We start from the raw sequence: 17,389 nt of genomic DNA, 5'->3' as shown, positions 1-17,389 counted from the left end.
AGCAGACATGAGACAGTGTCTTCACTACCCGCTGCATCCCTTTACCCTTGAGCAGGATGACCCCATGGTACACACTGCTGAGGCTTTTGACACTTGCTGGGTGATTTGCTTTTAGCTTATGCTCTGATAAAGAAGGCCTTAGGCATCTCAGTACAGATGGCTTTGTTAATATATTGTTTAGATGGTTTCTGACAAGTCAGGTGTTTCCTCAACTCTTGTCTGATTTGCTTCACTCCTTTCTCATTTTTTCTTTGTCTCTGATATCTTACAGATAATATAGTTAAAAGTGATTTCTATATCTTTTGTGGTTTTCAATGCTGATGTTTGTTCCACATTATCTTTTTCTTTTACTTTCAAAATTGTTTCACAATACTTAAAAAAAAAAAATCAGCTAAAATGAACTAAATCTCTTTTACCTTTTGGTAGAAGTTTTCATGATAATCTTTCCTTAGTGTATCCTAGGGCGGTGATTCTCAAAGCTTGATCCCTGGCCCAGGCAGCATCAGTATCACCTCAGAACATGCCAGAAATGCAAACTCTGGGGCTCCACCCCAGACCTGCTGAGTCAGAAATTCTGGGGTGGGGCCCATCAATATATATTTTAATAAGCCCTCCGTGTTGTTGCCGAGCATGCTCAAATCAGAACCACTGGCCTGGGAGGCCAGGGAAATCTCAGCTGGCATTCCTAGCCTTGGAGCTAGAGCTGTCTGCAAGTTGGATGCACTATAAACTGCTTTTTGATGATTTTTTGTCTACTATGAAGTTAAAATAATCTTTAAAAACCTAAGCTATAGGTGTCATTTCCAGAGGATTTTGGACTCTGTCTAGCTCCTTTATCTTAATGGAACAAGCTTCTGCTGTTAGGAATTATAGTGTTACTTAATTTGTGTTTAGCATTGCTCGTGACTTTCTACAATGTGGTAGGTACCTGGGGCATGCCATGCCATTGGAAAGATTGTGCCTTCAGTTTCATCTTACTATAATTCTATTTTATGTGGTATATCAAACCTGTTTTAATCAGTTCTTTTACAGATAAAGTAACATATTTTTGTGCGGAATTTGTTAGCAGGCATATTTACATGGGGGAAATCCATCTTGAATTTATTTATGAAAACATTCTTCAGTTTAGTTTAAAAGTTGTCAGTATCTAACTTTATGGAGAATTTTTCTCCTTGGAACTTATCTTTACAATTTTTCAATATTGTTTTTTTTTTATATACATCTTATTATTTTTTTTTTCTTGTAAATCCATTGCGATTCAGTCAGATGTGGATGTCCTTATGAAACCTCTGTTTTTTGGTTTTATTTTTTATTTTTTATTTTTTGGTAGAGTTTACCTTTTGAGAGCTGAATTTTCACTGACCCAGAATCCTATAGAGATTACAGTTAGGATGAACTCAAATCAGAATTCTAACATGAATGAGGATGTCTCAGGCAAGAGACCTGGATTCCTTCCCGGACCTGCTTTTGTGTGAGGTCATGCCTCATGACTCAGTGTCCTCTTTATTGGTGACTCAGTGTCATCTGTGGCCTTCTAGCCTTGTCATCCTCATTCTACTTCCCTGTAGAAACTTATGTTCCCTATATTTAGTATCCTTGGACTTGTTCTCTGCTTCTTAGGAATCAGCTCGCTCTTCTGATAAACCACTTAATAGTGATCTGAAAGAGCAAAGAACAGATACCACCTCTTCCCCCGCCCCCGCCCCGCGTGACAAGGGACACTAGAATGTGACCAGTCTGCTCATCTGTTACCTAATTCAGACAAGTAGTTTCATTAGTGAGAATTAGCTAAACCTAGTTTCATGAGAAAAATATTTTGAGTTGAGGCAGGGCACCTCAAATCATTCTTCAGATCCTGCCATGAAGTGCTTGGTGGTATGGCCTTGGCCCCTAAAAGAAAGAGCTGAGAGGGAATTTAGGGTGACTTACATTTAACCCCTTGATTTAAGAAAAGGGGGCTTCCTGGAACTGAGTGGGATGGAACGATTCCATCCACATCATGAAATAAGTTGGCGACAGAGATTGAAATTGAATTTTTCTCCTACCTTCTGGTATCTTAAAGACATTATTCGTTGCCTTTGGATCTTTGTAAGATTTAATACCCTCTTGTCCCCCTTTGAACATGGGTGAAATATATATGTGTCCTTATAACTGCCGTCCACCTGTTTCAATATTTTAATGAGCAGACCACCTAAGGAAGAAATATGAATCCTAATAGTGGTTTGAAAACCTGCCAGTGAGACTTTCTGGCTAAGTTGAGGAAGTGCTGGCTTTCAGTACCTAAAGAGTGGGTGCCATCATTTTGAAAGGAAATCCTGGATACCATAGTGGAGCACTCCTTACAGAAAAAAATACATCTTCAATATTCTTGACAATACAGAGGAAAATGCATGTGAGGAAAACCAGATGTCGATGATGGGTGAAAAGTGATTCAGAAGAGTTTAAACTCGGAAGAAGTTTTCGAAATATCATAAATCATTTGCTTATTCTTTTTTATGTGTACACAAGAGGAATACATGATAAAAATATATTTAACTCTCAAAGAAATTCTTCAATAAACATAATAGTTCTAAGTATTATGATATTAAACGAAGATTTCATTAGCAGCATTTTTTTCTTTATAGTAGATAAAACAGTAGAGTGTCTTACTATTCATGGCATATTAGATTTAATGAAATACATTACTAAAATGGTGGTGGGGATTATTAGAGGTCCAGAAGAATATCAGTGGCCGTGATAGTGTAGTGGAAAGAATATGGACTTTGAAGCTGGGGCAGCCATGAGCAGCTCTCAGATTCGCAGCTACGGGGAGCGTAGCTGACCATCAGACCTAGCTGCTCTGTGGTTCCATCACCACATTTTTATGAAGGCCATGCTTCCCATGCTTGCTTCCTGCTAGTGAGTGAGCACAGCAGGGTCACTAACGCAGGCTTCTTTACGGGGACTCTGGCGTCCTCTGACAGGCGGCCTAGGCTCCAGGAGTCCCTGACACCTTGTCCAACTTCCCCCTTGAACTGCACTGCAGTCTAACACGTGTCCACCCAACTCCTTCCTTCCTTCCCTGCCTCCTTACCCTGGGCTCAGCCCTGCATCACTGTCTGACTGACAGCCCTTCTCCAGCCTCCTCTGGCTCCCCCCCACCCCCATTTTTTCTCACAGACGTTTTCCCCTAATAAATTTTTTTTGTATCTCTAATCCTGTCTTAATGTCTGCTTTTTAGAAGACTGGAGAAACAGGCTGTTTTGAGTCAGAGATAATGGGTACAGGAGACTCAACAGAGGTATTTATGGTTACTGTTATTACTGCCAGCAGGAAATGTTGCATTTCTGTAGAAACTCTGTTTTTTTATATAATCTAAATTTATAAGAGAATCCCACTTCATTCATAAAACAAATATATTTGAATACCAGTTAGAAGCCAGGCAGTGTTCCAGCCTCTGAGGATACAGTGAAGAATTAGGTCTTTGCCAGGTCGAGGTGCTCAGCTGCTGGCTGAGTAGTGGACGGTGTGTTATCAAGAGCCCTTCCATTCCATACCTTTCCTTTTCTCTCTTGGACACTCAGATAGCCCAGGCATCACAGAAGGTCTGGAGATCTCATCTCTTTATCTTTGGGCAAAGGCGTAGGTGTTCTTTTCTGAATAGTTTTTTCTCTCCCCCTCCTTCCCTCTCATTTCTCTTCTCTCTCCTCTCTCTCTCCTCTCTCTTTCTCTTCTCTTGTGTTTTCCTGATTCAACCAACAGTTTATTGTCTTATCATTCATGAGGTTCCATTTCTAGGTATGCCACTGAGTTATACCATTCACTTCTGAAATTAAAATGTTCTCTTACATAAAGCTAAAAAAACAAAATTGCAAATTCCCGTGATACTTTTACAGCTTTCTTGACAGGCTTATCTTTTACTCCTTTGGGGTTTTATTTCTTCTCATAATGTTCTGCCCAAGTATTTATTTTGTTTTTAAAACAGAAGCTAGTGCTTTGTTGTCTTGTGCACAGATGGAAAGAAAATCAAGGTCGAATCTCTGCACGTCTTTATTAGGTTAACTCATTCCTAATATATCCAATAGCTTTTGTTTGAAGATTATCAATTTTTCTTAAGTATCATAAAAAAATAATCTTTTGGTGGAGTCTGTTTGATGTGAACAATCTGAGTATAATTACTACTTTTTTTAAAATTACTGTTTTCCAAAATTGATGCAAACCTTTTTTCCCCCCTTCAAACGGATCCTAAGATATTCGTTCATAGGAGATCAACATTAAGGGAATTTTAAACTTGTGTGATGCACTAACCTAACTTTATTTTTTCAAGAGCCAAGTCATAGTCTTAGGTTTTAAGCTATTCAGAATTTAGGACTGAAAGTTGATAAAAACTCTTATTGGGCATTTTTTATTCTTAGATTCTGTGAATGAAAGCAGAACTGTGGTAACTGAACTAGTGAATTTGGAATATATATTTTATAAATTATGGTTCCTAGGCACTTAAGTGAGACTGCCATAGTTTTGAAATCAGACATTCAAGGAACCATTTCATATTAATTTGCTTCTGATTTTCAGGTTGAAACTCTATACAGTAAATTTACAGCACCTCTGTACCTGTGTCCCAGTCACAGGTCGTGTATGGATTGAGTAAGATTCTTGCTAGTTCTTAGCTACTGTATTTGAGCTGCTACCACTATAAAATTTAATTTCATTTTTACATTGGTTTTTTTGTTTGTTTGTTTGTTTGTTTTTTTGTACCTGGATTAGATTACCTTGAACTGTGCTTAAAAATAAAATATACAGAGATTTGTTCGGAAGTTAAAATTACTTCTATGACATTATCTTTCTCTTTTTACTTGTGTTAAATGGGTAGAAAGCAAGTATTATTCCTTCTTTACAGTTGAAAATATTCAGGTAATGAGATAATTTTTTTTTTCTATGGTCTAAAAACAGCTAGTTAGGACTGAACTCAAATGAGAAAATGTTGGTCTTCTATTTGACATTGAGGTATGGGGCTCTTTTAGCAAAATGAGTTGTGAAACTTCATCTTTTGTCAATATCAGAGTCTTTGACTCTCTGATTTTCTCTTATCATTTCAGCCACTAAAATAAAGTGGGAGGACTTTAATTTCCTTATGAAAATTTGATCCGTGAGATCCGTGATTGATGGGGGAATGCACAGGACAGGGAGAGCCTGCCTGGCTGGATGGAAAAAAGTAGCAAAGGATCAGTGTGGATGGGAGTAACTAAAAATGAGTTGATTTAGTCAGCAGAAAAATCTTGCTTAGGAATATTGAGGATAGTATTGAAAGAATTTTGACAAGCTTGTTTAAGGTTCTGAAAATGTTACAGTATTAATCCTATATTCGTCTGAATTCTCACTTCCAAGGTCTAGCTGTTCAGAGCAGAAAAGGAACTTATTAAAGAATATTAGGTAGATTGCAGTATCTTTATAGGGTTGTGGGAACCAAGGATGATGCAAAACTGAGCTTAGAGAAGAGAGTCACCACTTTGCCACCTGGTCCAAATAATATAACCTGTACCAGCAACATCACAGTCCCTTGTGGCTGTTGATACAGCTGCTGCCTCTGGGAACTGGAGTAGTGGCTACCACCCACTAGACTTTCTGGTCACCGATGTTTTGAAGCACCAGCTTGCAAGTCAGAGTCTTAGGCAGGGGCATCTGAGTAGTGGAACTCTGGCTGAAGGCCAGTACCTCACTGCATGATGTCTGGGAAAGCAAGAGTCGGTCATTTTCAGCTTTTATAATGAAAGATGGGTTCTGCCTCGTTAGGTAGGAGAAGTCCTCAAACATAGGAAGAGGTTTCAAGTGCTGGGTAGCCCAAAAGGACAGATATCCACTACCTATGACGTTTATGTCTGATTATAAGGCAATACCATTTTCTCATGCGAAGATTAAACAAAATAATTTTTGGATTGCTTCAATTTACACACTTTAAGGTATGCATATGTATGTACGTCTGTTTTCATTATTTAGTTGATTAAATATGTATTTTAAAATTATCAGTGTATAATTTAGGAATATTTTTCCCACTTATTTCATTAAAGTTATTCCTTGATACCTTAGACATTAGTATGTTTATCACAGGCACATTCTGTTTCTTTCAGCACAGCTTTGCACAGTAAGACCTGGCCATATCTGTCTGAGTTCTTTAGATATAGCAGCACCTTTTAAAATCTCTATGATGCTTTCATTGGAAATTTTATCTCAAGCCTCAGGTACCCATTTGCAATGGTTTGGACAGTCTCTTTAAAAAATTTATCCCTGAGATGTATTTTCTTGATTCTTTTTTTTTTTTTTTAACGTAACCACTTACCTTGTTCCTTTTAAAGTGATCTTTACGAAAACAATACTAATAATTTTGATGTCATCTCCAGAGAGACAACTAAATCTCTCACATTTCTTAAATTTCCCTTGTTTTTCTAACCCATAACTATTTGTGATCTCTAAGCATCTGAAACTAAGTGTGATTGGGGCTATTTCAGGCTAAGATTCCTCAATCAGTTTTTTATTGATCAAAATAATGGAAAGTACACTCCTTAAAAAAAAACGCTGAAAGATTTTTATGTAGTGCAAGTCTCTTTTTTTCTGAGGAACAATTTTGGGGCAAATATTTCTCATGTTTGGAGCTATGTCGTGATGATAGCTCCTTGGTACCCTTTCTCAAGGTTCTACTTCAGGGAGAATGAGGACTGTAATATGCCTTTGCCGGATGGTTTCTTTGCTGCTATTCTGACTTTGAGATTGGAAAGTGGAGTTTTCCCTTTAGTCTAACGAGATGGGAAATATTTGGAAGGTCATGGGAGAAAGCACTGGAAATTCTCCTTTGCTCTTAGATAGTGCATTCCTCTGGCACCAAGAAAATTTGGAATCTAGGCTTAAAATAATGAGGCCATGAGGAACAGACATGATCCTTCTGTTTCATTAGACTCAGTCCTTGCTAGTACTGAGTGATTAGAAAATCATGATTAGCACTTATGCCAACTTAATTCTGGTTTTACCTACACCAAGATTTAAAAAAATTGTTATTAAAGATATCATAGGATGTCATTTTGCCTTTGTTGCCTTTTTACTAAATATGGGTTCCTAGCCCTAAGCCCTAGTCTCTTCAGAATTTACTTCAGAACTTAGCCTTTGATCTCAAATGGGATAATTTTGAAGTAGTGGCAGTGGTTCCTTCCCACAGTGGGGTCTGATTCTCTGCTGGTTAGCCATACTGTCAACATATTTCTCAGCTCCAGCTTAGGCTGTAAATGTCCTTTTTAGACATTTACGTTCGTATGTCCAAATGTTTAACAAAAAGGGATTTCAGACTCAACGGGTGGGAAAAACTTTAGCTTCCCCAGACTGTTATATAGTAATCTTGTTCTTTTATTTTGAGTCATGAAGTTCTCTTGGGTTCTTTGGTTGCCATCATGTATTATAAGGCAGCATTGAAATGTAGTTTGCGCTTCTGTGTCTCTCAACTCTTACAGAGTTCCTGGAATTACAGCAGTGGATAGGACCTCGGAGGTTTTGGGGGCCAACTTTCTCTCAATGCAGCGATCTGTGGCAGTGTCCCTGGACAGATATCTAGCTTATGCTTGTTTTTGTGGAATGAGCTAAAGGTCACTACTTTGCCTGGTCCATTGTAGTTCTTACTGAGCCCCTCTTGATAGCAAACCCAAATCTGGTCTATAGCTTTTCTCCATTAAATTTGGTTTTGTCCTCTTTAAGCAAATCAAAATGATTTTTTTTTCTCTCTCACAGTATCCGTTTAAATATTTCAAGGCCGATTTCATGTTCCCTTTAAATGTTCTCTTCCTCTCCAATCCCATTAAACACTGGTTACCTGTTCCTCCTAATTCTTTTTTAGCATTTTGGTCACATTGTCCCAGTTAGAAAATGTCTCTCTTAAAATGTGATAACTACGATTGAGATAGGCTCTGATCTTATGGGACAAAATTAAGTGATTACTTTGTTTGGATTTGAACAGTACACGTAACCTGTGTACGTACTTGTTTATTATCTTCTAATAAACAATTTAGGACTGCTTTGGCACATGCTGAACTTACAGTTAACTGAGATTTTTAGGGGCTAAAGCTCCTATTTAGGCCCAGTATTTAATTCATATAAACTGTTGTTAAGATAACTTACATTTGAGCCTTTCAGCATTGAAACCCAATAGATTGCTTGTTCAAGGCTATTGCTGTTTTATTTTCTTCATTGCACTTATTGCCTAAAATTACCTTATGTAGCCAATATTTTGAAACTCTCTTTTCAGCTTGTGAACTAATCAAACTGTGATTCTCTCATCCAATATTTCAACCTTCCCTCCCAACTTTTGGTTCCCTGCAAATATGGTACATGTATATTTAAAAAATATACAACCAGATAAGAGTAAGTAGAACATCTCATACCCTGATACTCAAAGTAATTCTCTTAGGCAGGGTTCAGTCAACTATGGCCCGTGGGCCAAACCCATTTCCCCTCTGGTTTTTGAAAATGAAATTTTGTTGGAACACAGACTGTGTGTGACGGCTCCTGCACTGAGTTGGCAGAGTTGAGTAGTTGCGACTGAGGCCCTATGGTGGCACAAAGCCTACATTATTTACCATTTGGCTTTTTACAGAAAAAGTTGGCTGACCCCTACTCTAAGGTCAACTGATTAATTAACATGCTTTATGTTCATGTAGATACCTTCTGTTTCTAAGCAAGACTGTCTAAAATCCTCTTCATGGCTCAGTAGCAAAGCCTAGTCATAGCTTCTTTCTAATGGATGGTTCAAGTGTTCTATGAGAAAAAAATATTATATATATATTTATAAAAATCACATTCTGTATTTGCTTTCATTCTCTATTTAAGTTATCTGATAGATTTCTCATGTGTAAGTTTGAAAGCTTTTCTCACTATTACTACTTACGCAGTCTCTCAAATTGGGAAACTGTCATCACCAGAAGTTGCCTTTAGAGGGTGATCCTTGTTTTGATATTCATTTGTGTCTGGGGGAAGAAGAATCATGTCTTGGCATTAGAATTCAGTAACACTTATTACTAACAAATATTATATAATACTTCTATGAAATTATAAAAGGAAGTGAGAGATTCTATGGAGTCTTTATTTTGAGGAAAAGAAGAAAACAATTCTTGTTGCTATACCAGCATTGCCTTACTGAAGCGTTTAGTAGCTACTTTATTATTTTTTCTTGAGCAGAATGTTTAAGGTTCAGTTCAGAAGTTACACAATCAGCCTGAGAGAAAAATGACAAATCTAAGTTAAAATTTTTTCAATTGCTTTTTTGTTAAAGAATTGATTATAGTGGTATCTGTCACAACTACTTTCCTTATTTCGGAAATTTGCTTACCGATCTGCAAACAGTAATACAGAAACCCCTTAGAGTCTTCTCCTACACTAGCGTTGGCCCTTGGAAGTCAGACATTGCAGCAGATTAATTCTCCAAGTGGAAAGACAAAGAGAATGACCTAAAAATTGCTCTTGTGCAATCTTTGTGGCCTGGTCCTTTTGTAGACAGAGTATGGAGTTTTAGGGTTCACATTTTTAAAACCCTGCATATATTCGTGTCATCGATGCCTACATCTAGCATTTGCTGAGCACTTCCTGTGTGCCATTCTGGTGGCTAATGGCACCCAACCTATCTCTTCAGTCTCCTCTCCTGATTCCCGACTTCTTCATCTACTTCCTTGACACTGAATTGCGTTCAGTTCCATGCCCCGAAATTGCTGTTTTCCCCCTCTCCTTCTTTTACCCTTTACCCAGAGAACTCCTGGTCCCTGTTTCCAGCTCAGCTCAGCATTATCCCTTTCAGGAAGTCCTCTTTTACCCGGCAGCTTCCTCCTGTGTGCAGCTCGCCAGCACTGTGCTTCCCACATCACGTTACACTGATGTATTTACGTCTCCTGGAAATATTCTCGTCCAGGGTGAACCTAACCACTCACTTTCCCCCTGTGTTGCTAAAGAAAAATCTCACAATGAGGCTGCGGAATGTCTTCATAAACTCCTGCTCACCTGTCTCCAAGGGCCAGCACTGCCCAGAAATGTATGTTCATGTTTCTGTAGGAAGTGGGTTACCCACTGTTTGTCATGATTCTTCCAATCATTCTCCTCTCTCTTCAGACTTTTTCCCATGCCCAAAGTCTCTGTAAGTGACCTTGCCTTGTACTTCATGGACAGAATAACAATCTGGTAGCAACTCCTTCACTTTTCCTCGTGAAATCTGCAAACCCATTTGTACTGGCACTTGTTTTCGCTTTACCGCCTCCTACAGGGGAGTAGGGGTGAGGGACATCTACCCTTATGACAGGTCAGCACCCATGCGTGGGCAGCATTCCGTCTCCTCCCACATTAGAGCCTTTGAACCATCTTTTCTGGGTTCTTCACTTGGCCATTTAGATGTGTTCTCAACTCGTAATTACTGATCTTCCATATTAAAAAGAAAAGAAAACTGCCCGTGCTTTACCTCATGTCCCCTTTTAGCAGTTATCTCTTTGTCGTGTCGTTCATGGCCATCCTTCTGAAGAAGGGTTGTTCCCATACATGTCTTACTTTTCGGTCATTAACTAACTCCGTTTTAGCTCTTTCTCCCTGCTGTCCATGTATAGCTAAGGTGTCATTCCTTCATCGATTTCTTCTCAGCTCACACAGTTAAACCTTTCTTCCATCCAACACCCTGGCAGCTTCTTCCTAGTCTCCACTGCGGTCCTCTCCTCCTGATCTTCCTTTTCCTGACCTTATCTTTCTGTCCTCTGCCACATCCTACCTATGTACCATGACTTCAAACGCCATCCACTTGCACGTGACTACCAACTTTCTAGCTCCTATTTAGGCTTCTTTTCTAGGCTGTGAACGTGTATTTCTGTCAACCTATTTTACCAATCTTCTGGGTGTCTCCCAGCATGTCAAATTTAAAATAATCCCTTAGTGCTTGCTCTTAACTGCTCTTTCTCGAAAGTTTTGTGTTTCAATAAATAGTAATCTTGTCTATTCAGTTGCTCATGCTAGAAATCCGGGAGTGCCCTGGGAAATCTTCACCTTTTCCACACTCAGTCCATCATCAATCAGTTTGATTCCTTCTGTAAATATCTCTCAAATCTACTTCTATTGGTTTTCACTACCTTCAGGCCACCATCATCTCTTGCCTGTATTGTTCTAGAAGCCTTCTACTACTTCCTCTTTCTCTCTTGTTTTCCTCACCCCTAATCTCTTTTTCTCAGAGAAGGCAGAGTAATCTTTAAAAAGATCTAAATGTCATTGTGTCAATTCACTGCTTAAAACTCTTTAGTGCCTTCCCATTATACCCCAAATAGAATACCTTTCCCTGGACCCACAGGGCTCTGTGTGTTCTGGTTCCTTCCTTCACTCATCTCTTTCCATTCACATGCCCCAGCCTTTCCTGTAATACTTTTTAACTCCTCACCTTAATCCTTTGCCTCTACATTTCAGGCTGGAAACAATTTCGCTTGCTCTTTCACCGTTAATGCCTTCTCGTCTCTCACGTCTTAGCTTAAATGTCATATGTCTTTGGTGAAGCTCTCTCCCTGAGCACATTTCTCCTTATATCTCCTCTAATAAATTCCTCATCACAGCCTTACTCCTCCATTCTGAGGAATTCCTAGAATGTGCAGTTATACATCTACTTATGCACTCATGTATCCATTGTATGTCTCCCCGGCTAGACATTAAGTTCCAGGAGGGCAGGGAATGTACTAGTTTTGTTCATGTTGTATCTCCAGCACTTGGAACTTAGATTAATATAAGATGTATGTCAGTTGCATCCTTTTTAAAATGTATTGCAGAACCTTTCATATCTGCTTTCCCAAGTGGAACTTGGGGCATCCCGTACTGTTTTGGGTAGGAGGGATTTCTGGGTTGTGCCACTTTGTCCCTGCTCTGTTCTTAGAGTATGAAGGGGCTCTGGCTTGGCATTGGTACCGGCTACATTTTCTTCAGTGTAGAGAGAATAAAATTAACATATTTTTGAGACGATCCTTTTGCTTTGCTTGGTTGTTGCTCTTTGACATCTCTGTTGCCTCAGCTTTTTGACACCTAAGTAACACTCAGCTTTTTGACACCTAAGTAACAAATTGTCAGAGTGGGAGCTAGTGGAACCCGGTTGGAGTTCAGACTCTGGGCATTATCACTTTTTTTGAGGATTTCCTATCTCACAGTGTGAATGGTCTTTTTGGGAGAAATCCTTACATAATAAAACACTGCAAAGGAGCCTTTGGTTAACTTAAGTATCCTTTCTTATTTTAAGTCACTTATTTTTATTATTTTCTGTGATTTTTAGCTTGGATTTCTGGGGGCCTTTTTTCTTTTATTTCTTTTTCTTTCTTCCCTTTTTTTTTTGGTAAAATGAAGGATGACACATTGTTGTAAAGTGTTTTGAGGTTTCCTTTTTTATTCTGCATATATCTGGTGTCCTGGAAAGAAAGCATGAGAAACTCACTACTCATCAGCATATTGATGTTAATTGCATTCTCCTTAGATAAATATTTCTTATTTTAATCTCAGCATTGTTTGTTATAGATTCAGTCTTAAAATGAAAAGCCCCAAACCAGCCCTCGTAAGAATGAATGTGGTGGTTGGAGTCTGTGTCTTCCGTCTTCTGTACTGTTTGCTACCATACCCAGTGTTTACTCTGACTCCTGAGCTCCAGCGACTCTGCCTTACTGATGTACCTTAAATACTCATGAGGAATTTTCAGTGATGAAAGGCAGAGCGAGTATATTTAAACTTGTAGCCACAAACCTAGCTCTTTGCATAATGTAGTCTGATAACTAATAATGGAATGTAATTGACTTTTAAATTTTTGAGTTGGGGGGGTGGAAAAAATCTCAAACAGAAGTGTTCTGTTAATAAATGTGATAGACCCCTTTGTTGTTTAAAGACAACCCTCTTGCTATTCCCTGCAAGAAAGAGCTGTGTTGCACATTTCACTGGCACTTTGCCCTACCTCCTCTTCCCTGAAAATATTTATGGAGATCTTGTGTGTGAATAAATTTAGAAGTGATTTAATGGTTGCTTTGGCAGGGTGAGATAAAGCAGTTAAATATGTTGTTCATTTTGTTTCTGGGTGGGGTGGAAGAGGGAAATGAAATACTAATTTTTTCCTTTTTGGAAACCTAATACGATGTTCTTTTGTTATCACTCTTGTTCTCTAGGCATTAAGTGTTACCGAAACCCTGATTAAACCCTTGGAAAAATTCAGAAAAGAGCAACTGGGAGCTGTAAAGGTTTGTGTCTAATTTGAGTTCACTTGTAAACACAAAATGTAGATGCCTCTGCTGCTTCGTGTATACTTTATTCACATTTGGCAGCTTTGAAGGAGATGTTGGAATAAACCATCTGTTGTTTTATGTTTTAAATATACTTTTTTCCCTTTTGGGGGGAATATGAAATTGAAAACAAAACAAAAACACCTGGACAGGACAGTAAAACCTTCAGTAATCTTCTTGGGCCACGCCTTTCCATATAGAGCTTTACGAATATCTTTAACCAAACAGCACATTTGCTCTGAGGAGAAGCATCTCGTTTCTGTAGCGCATGCAGCTACGCCCCTGCAGACCTCACTTTTACAGAGCAGTGTAGCATTGCAGTAGAGTCGAAGATGAAAAACGCTGCTACGCCGTGATGCCATCGAAACTAGGAAGACAATATTAGGTTATTGGGATGTAATTTCCTTCGATTTAACGAAAATTTATTGAGCTTTTGTTACGTGCCAGTGTTGTCCTAGGTGCTCAGGAGTCCAAGATGAGTGTTCCACACAGTCTGTTCTCAAGGATGTGGGACCGAGCCAGGATTTCTGGGAATAATGCAGTGATGTTGCCACAGGGAGCCTGGGATATATTTAGCAACTTCTAACGTTTTCTTTAGAACTGAGCTTTCAAATTATCCCAGAGAAAACATTTCACCAACCTTTTCTGAATTTCGTGCATATATCAGGGGGTGTGGGGGGAAAATAACATTGTATGTTGTTGCCTGTTTTTGGCTTGGTCCAAGGAGAAGAGAATAACATCAATTTTAGTTAGGGAAGAGAGTTTTTAGATTCGTTTATTTTTACCCACATGGCTTGGGGGCGTGAGGTTTTTTTCTTTATCTTCCTAAACACACTGTTAAAACCCTTTTGTACAAATTAGTATTGTGGCCTCAGTGGCTGTAGCTCCACAGATGGGCCCAAAGAGTGCCAGGTTTTTAGTTGCTATTTATGGAATCAGTTTTTCCTTTAAGTGATCTGTGAAAATATTAGTTGCTTAGTATTTTATAATTTTTAATGGAGGGCTTAGTTTTGAGGGGAAGTCAAGCAGGGTGCTCTCCCCCAAGAATGCCTCCTTCCCCACTGCCCGGGATTATTAGCTGAGCTGCACAAAGCTGGATTGTGTCTCCTGGCTTCATAGCAAGAGATGGGAGGTCTGGTTTCCAACTATGACCTAGACAAATAATGGGCTGTAATTTCTTATCTGTAAAATGAAGGACTTGGGGATCTGACTGCTGTATTTTGTAGTTTTAGGATCTGTTTTATCTTGTCTCCTTAGGCTGTTTTAAAGCTTGAACATCTTGGTTCTTTTATCTTTTAACATTTCTTTGGCAGATGCTGAATGTAAACAATGTCCATTTCTTATTTTACTAATTTTAATAGGATGATGGTGGTGGTGGGCAAGGCCTGTATACTGGAAATGAAAAAATGAGTGTGACTTAATAAGTATATTTTCTTTTAATTTGCTGCGTACCTTTCTGGGGTTTATAGATTTCTGACCTCAAATTTTCTTTTGAGTCCTTTCCCTCTCAAACGTTTCCAGTTTCTGATGTACTTGTTCAGAGTATATCCTAAAAAGCAACTTGCAAAGCAAATTGGCATATTAAGAGGAGAAATTATTTTAATAGTTTTAGCTTATGCCTTGAGCTGTTTAGTGGCCAGACTCTATCCCGAAGTCCTCTTTTTAAAATTTCCTCATTGTTCTTCTTACTTCAAGTTTATGAAGGATTCATTCTGCATTCTCGTTCAGTACAGTATGTGTGTTGACTGTCATACTTATTAATATTAGCTTCAAGGAGGCCAGTCATTGTGGGTCATAGGGAGAAGCCTTAGTTTTTTAACTGGCAGTTTGTATATTATAATAAACAGTATAGAAAGGTGATTTTTCTTGCAATACGAAAACATCTGTCTCTTTCATTAGATCGTTAAGTCTTTGTTAAGAGAAAAGACTACACTTCATGGCCTTATATTCTGTCTGCATCTGTTGTCTCTATTATATAAGATATCTAATCTAACCTATTCTATTGATACTCCTGGAAGAACAAGGAAAGGGTCTATAATCTGGATATCAGATTATTTTCTACATCTGTGCTTCCGAAACATTCAATCCTGTTTTGACAAGCACATGTGCTTGCTCACTGATTCATCTGCTTACATGGGATACTTAAAAATAACTCGATTTTCTTAGGTTGAAGATCTTTTTCGAAACAGCAGAAAGCAGTTTTCATGTAGAGATTTAAAAAAGTCTTTAAAAGTTGACCACAGCAGAATATTTTGGATATCATCATCAAAATGTTTATCTTCTCTTTCTCTTCTCCTTTTTCCCATCTGGTACTGCCCTACCCTTTGCCTTTATATGGAAGCCCTTTCAGTTCTGTTTACTCTTTTCTCCAGTTTCCAGAATCCCAGTTACATTTTTAACTTGTGGTTCTAACATCATCTAAATTGCTAGGTGATTTTGTAAATTGGATTTTTAAAAAGCCCCAAGGTATTTTTTTTTCTACCGTTTGCTTCTCTATGGATATGCTCCCCTTCAGTCATGTATGTTTGGTTTGGGGCTTATCCAACTTCATTCTGTAGGTTCCGCTGCATTTTCTAATGTGCTTTCCAGGTTCTCATCTGTATTTAAAAAGCCCCGATTCCCATTGCAGGACGCAGGTCGGTCTGTGTGGCGTGACATCATGTTGGCTGGTCAGCGTTTTCCTCAGGGCCTAGCTCAGCTCTTACCTCCTCTGCAGCTGTTTCGCCTTCCCCACGGCCTTGCTACTTATTCCCAAGGTGTCCGTACCACACCGTTGATAGTCATTGCTCATTAAATGTCGATTCAGTCACAGGAAACTGACACAGATGCCAAACAGCAGAGGAGCCAAGTCGATTGCGTAAAAACTCTGAGGAATATACTAGAACTTGGTAAAAATTATGTGGGAGAATTCAGAATCGCTCTTTCAGATATTTGAACAATCAAGTCATGAAAATGCGGCTTCAAGCAAGCAGCGGCATACAGAGGTCACAAGGACACAAATAAACTATATTGATAATAGGGCCTATTTAAATGCTATTTTGCAAAGAGCCAATTACCATTTTAATTCAGTAGAATGAAACATTTACCCAGAAGAGTTGAAAAAAAATTATATGAAATGTTCATTTCATATAATACAAATTACTGCCTCAGCTGTCTACCAGACCTTCACCCAAAATTTTTTTTTTATATTTCTTTCCAAGGCTATGTCTAATGACTAAATGTTTAATAAAAATTGATTTTCTGAGGTTGCGTAACTGCAAAGCATGGGTAAAAAAGCAAATATACCTGAACAATTTTTAAAATTCAGTTTGGTAGAGCAGAAATGAATGTCGATTTAACTTAATTACATTTCTTTCATTTTAGTAATAAAAACATTTTATTGGTGCCTATCATATGGCTTAGTGTGAGGTCCTGGAATTCAGTTATGAATTAAAACCCTGGCCGGCCTTTAAGAAATGGGCAACTCTGTGGGGAGACTGTCAAATAAAAACAGTAAAAATACACTGTGAAACATGCTGTAATAAGGATAGGTGCTCTGGACACACTCTATCATTTCATTGTTGGAGCACCAGGAAGGTCTTTCAGAAAGAGCTGATTCTTCCTAGTTTGAATCCTGTTTTTGCCCTTTAACTAGCTATGTGATTTGGGGCAAGTTACTCAAGGCCTCTAAGCCTCTGTTTTTTGATCTTCGGAATGAGACCAGTGACACCTATCTCAGAAGGTGAATTAAATGCATTTGATAATGCATTTCCCATGTCTAGTGTAGGGCCTGGCATACATAGTTGCAGCTATTTTATTATCCCATTCATGGCTTGCTCTATGTTTGCTTGCTAAATAAGAACTGCTCAGGTTTTTGTCCACTCTGCATTTCTGGGTTCAGAGGTAACATGCCTAAGCACCATGGCTTATGACCCTTCTGGCCACATAGTGCTAAGGTGGTATATAGGTGACTCTGAAGCAACTGCACAGGAGTCAGGGGTGACACTGTCAGTTGTCGGTGCCGCTGCAACCATAGGTTTCCTCCTTCACTAGTTCTCTGACAGATGTCTCCTGGGTATCTACTGGGTGTGGAGTCATGGAGTCCGGTGCTTGATTCTGTGGGGATAAAAGCTGAATTT

At 38.7% G+C, this 17,389-nt stretch overlaps 1 protein-coding gene across 2 annotated transcripts in view; it reads left to right on the top strand.

Moving 5' to 3' along the window:
* ARHGAP10 (Rho GTPase activating protein 10) overlaps positions 1-17,389 on the top strand; it is a 240,582-nt gene that overhangs the window by 69,626 nt on the left and 153,567 nt on the right. For both annotated transcript variants that reach the window (XM_039876000.1, XM_039875999.1), the window contains exon 4: positions 13,158-13,229. In XM_039876000.1, the coding sequence (XP_039731934.1) occupies positions 13,158-13,229 (72 nt within the window). The remainder of the gene's footprint in view (positions 1-13,157; positions 13,230-17,389) is intronic.

This window comes from Pteropus medius, unplaced genomic scaffold (assembly GCF_902729225.1).
Source record: "Pteropus medius unplaced genomic scaffold, Ma_sr-lr_union100, whole genome shotgun sequence".
In the NCBI taxonomy this organism is placed as follows: domain Eukaryota; kingdom Metazoa; phylum Chordata; class Mammalia; order Chiroptera; family Pteropodidae; genus Pteropus; species Pteropus medius.
Note: the sequence above shows the minus strand (reverse complement) of the source record. Positions and strands in the feature narration are given on the sequence as shown.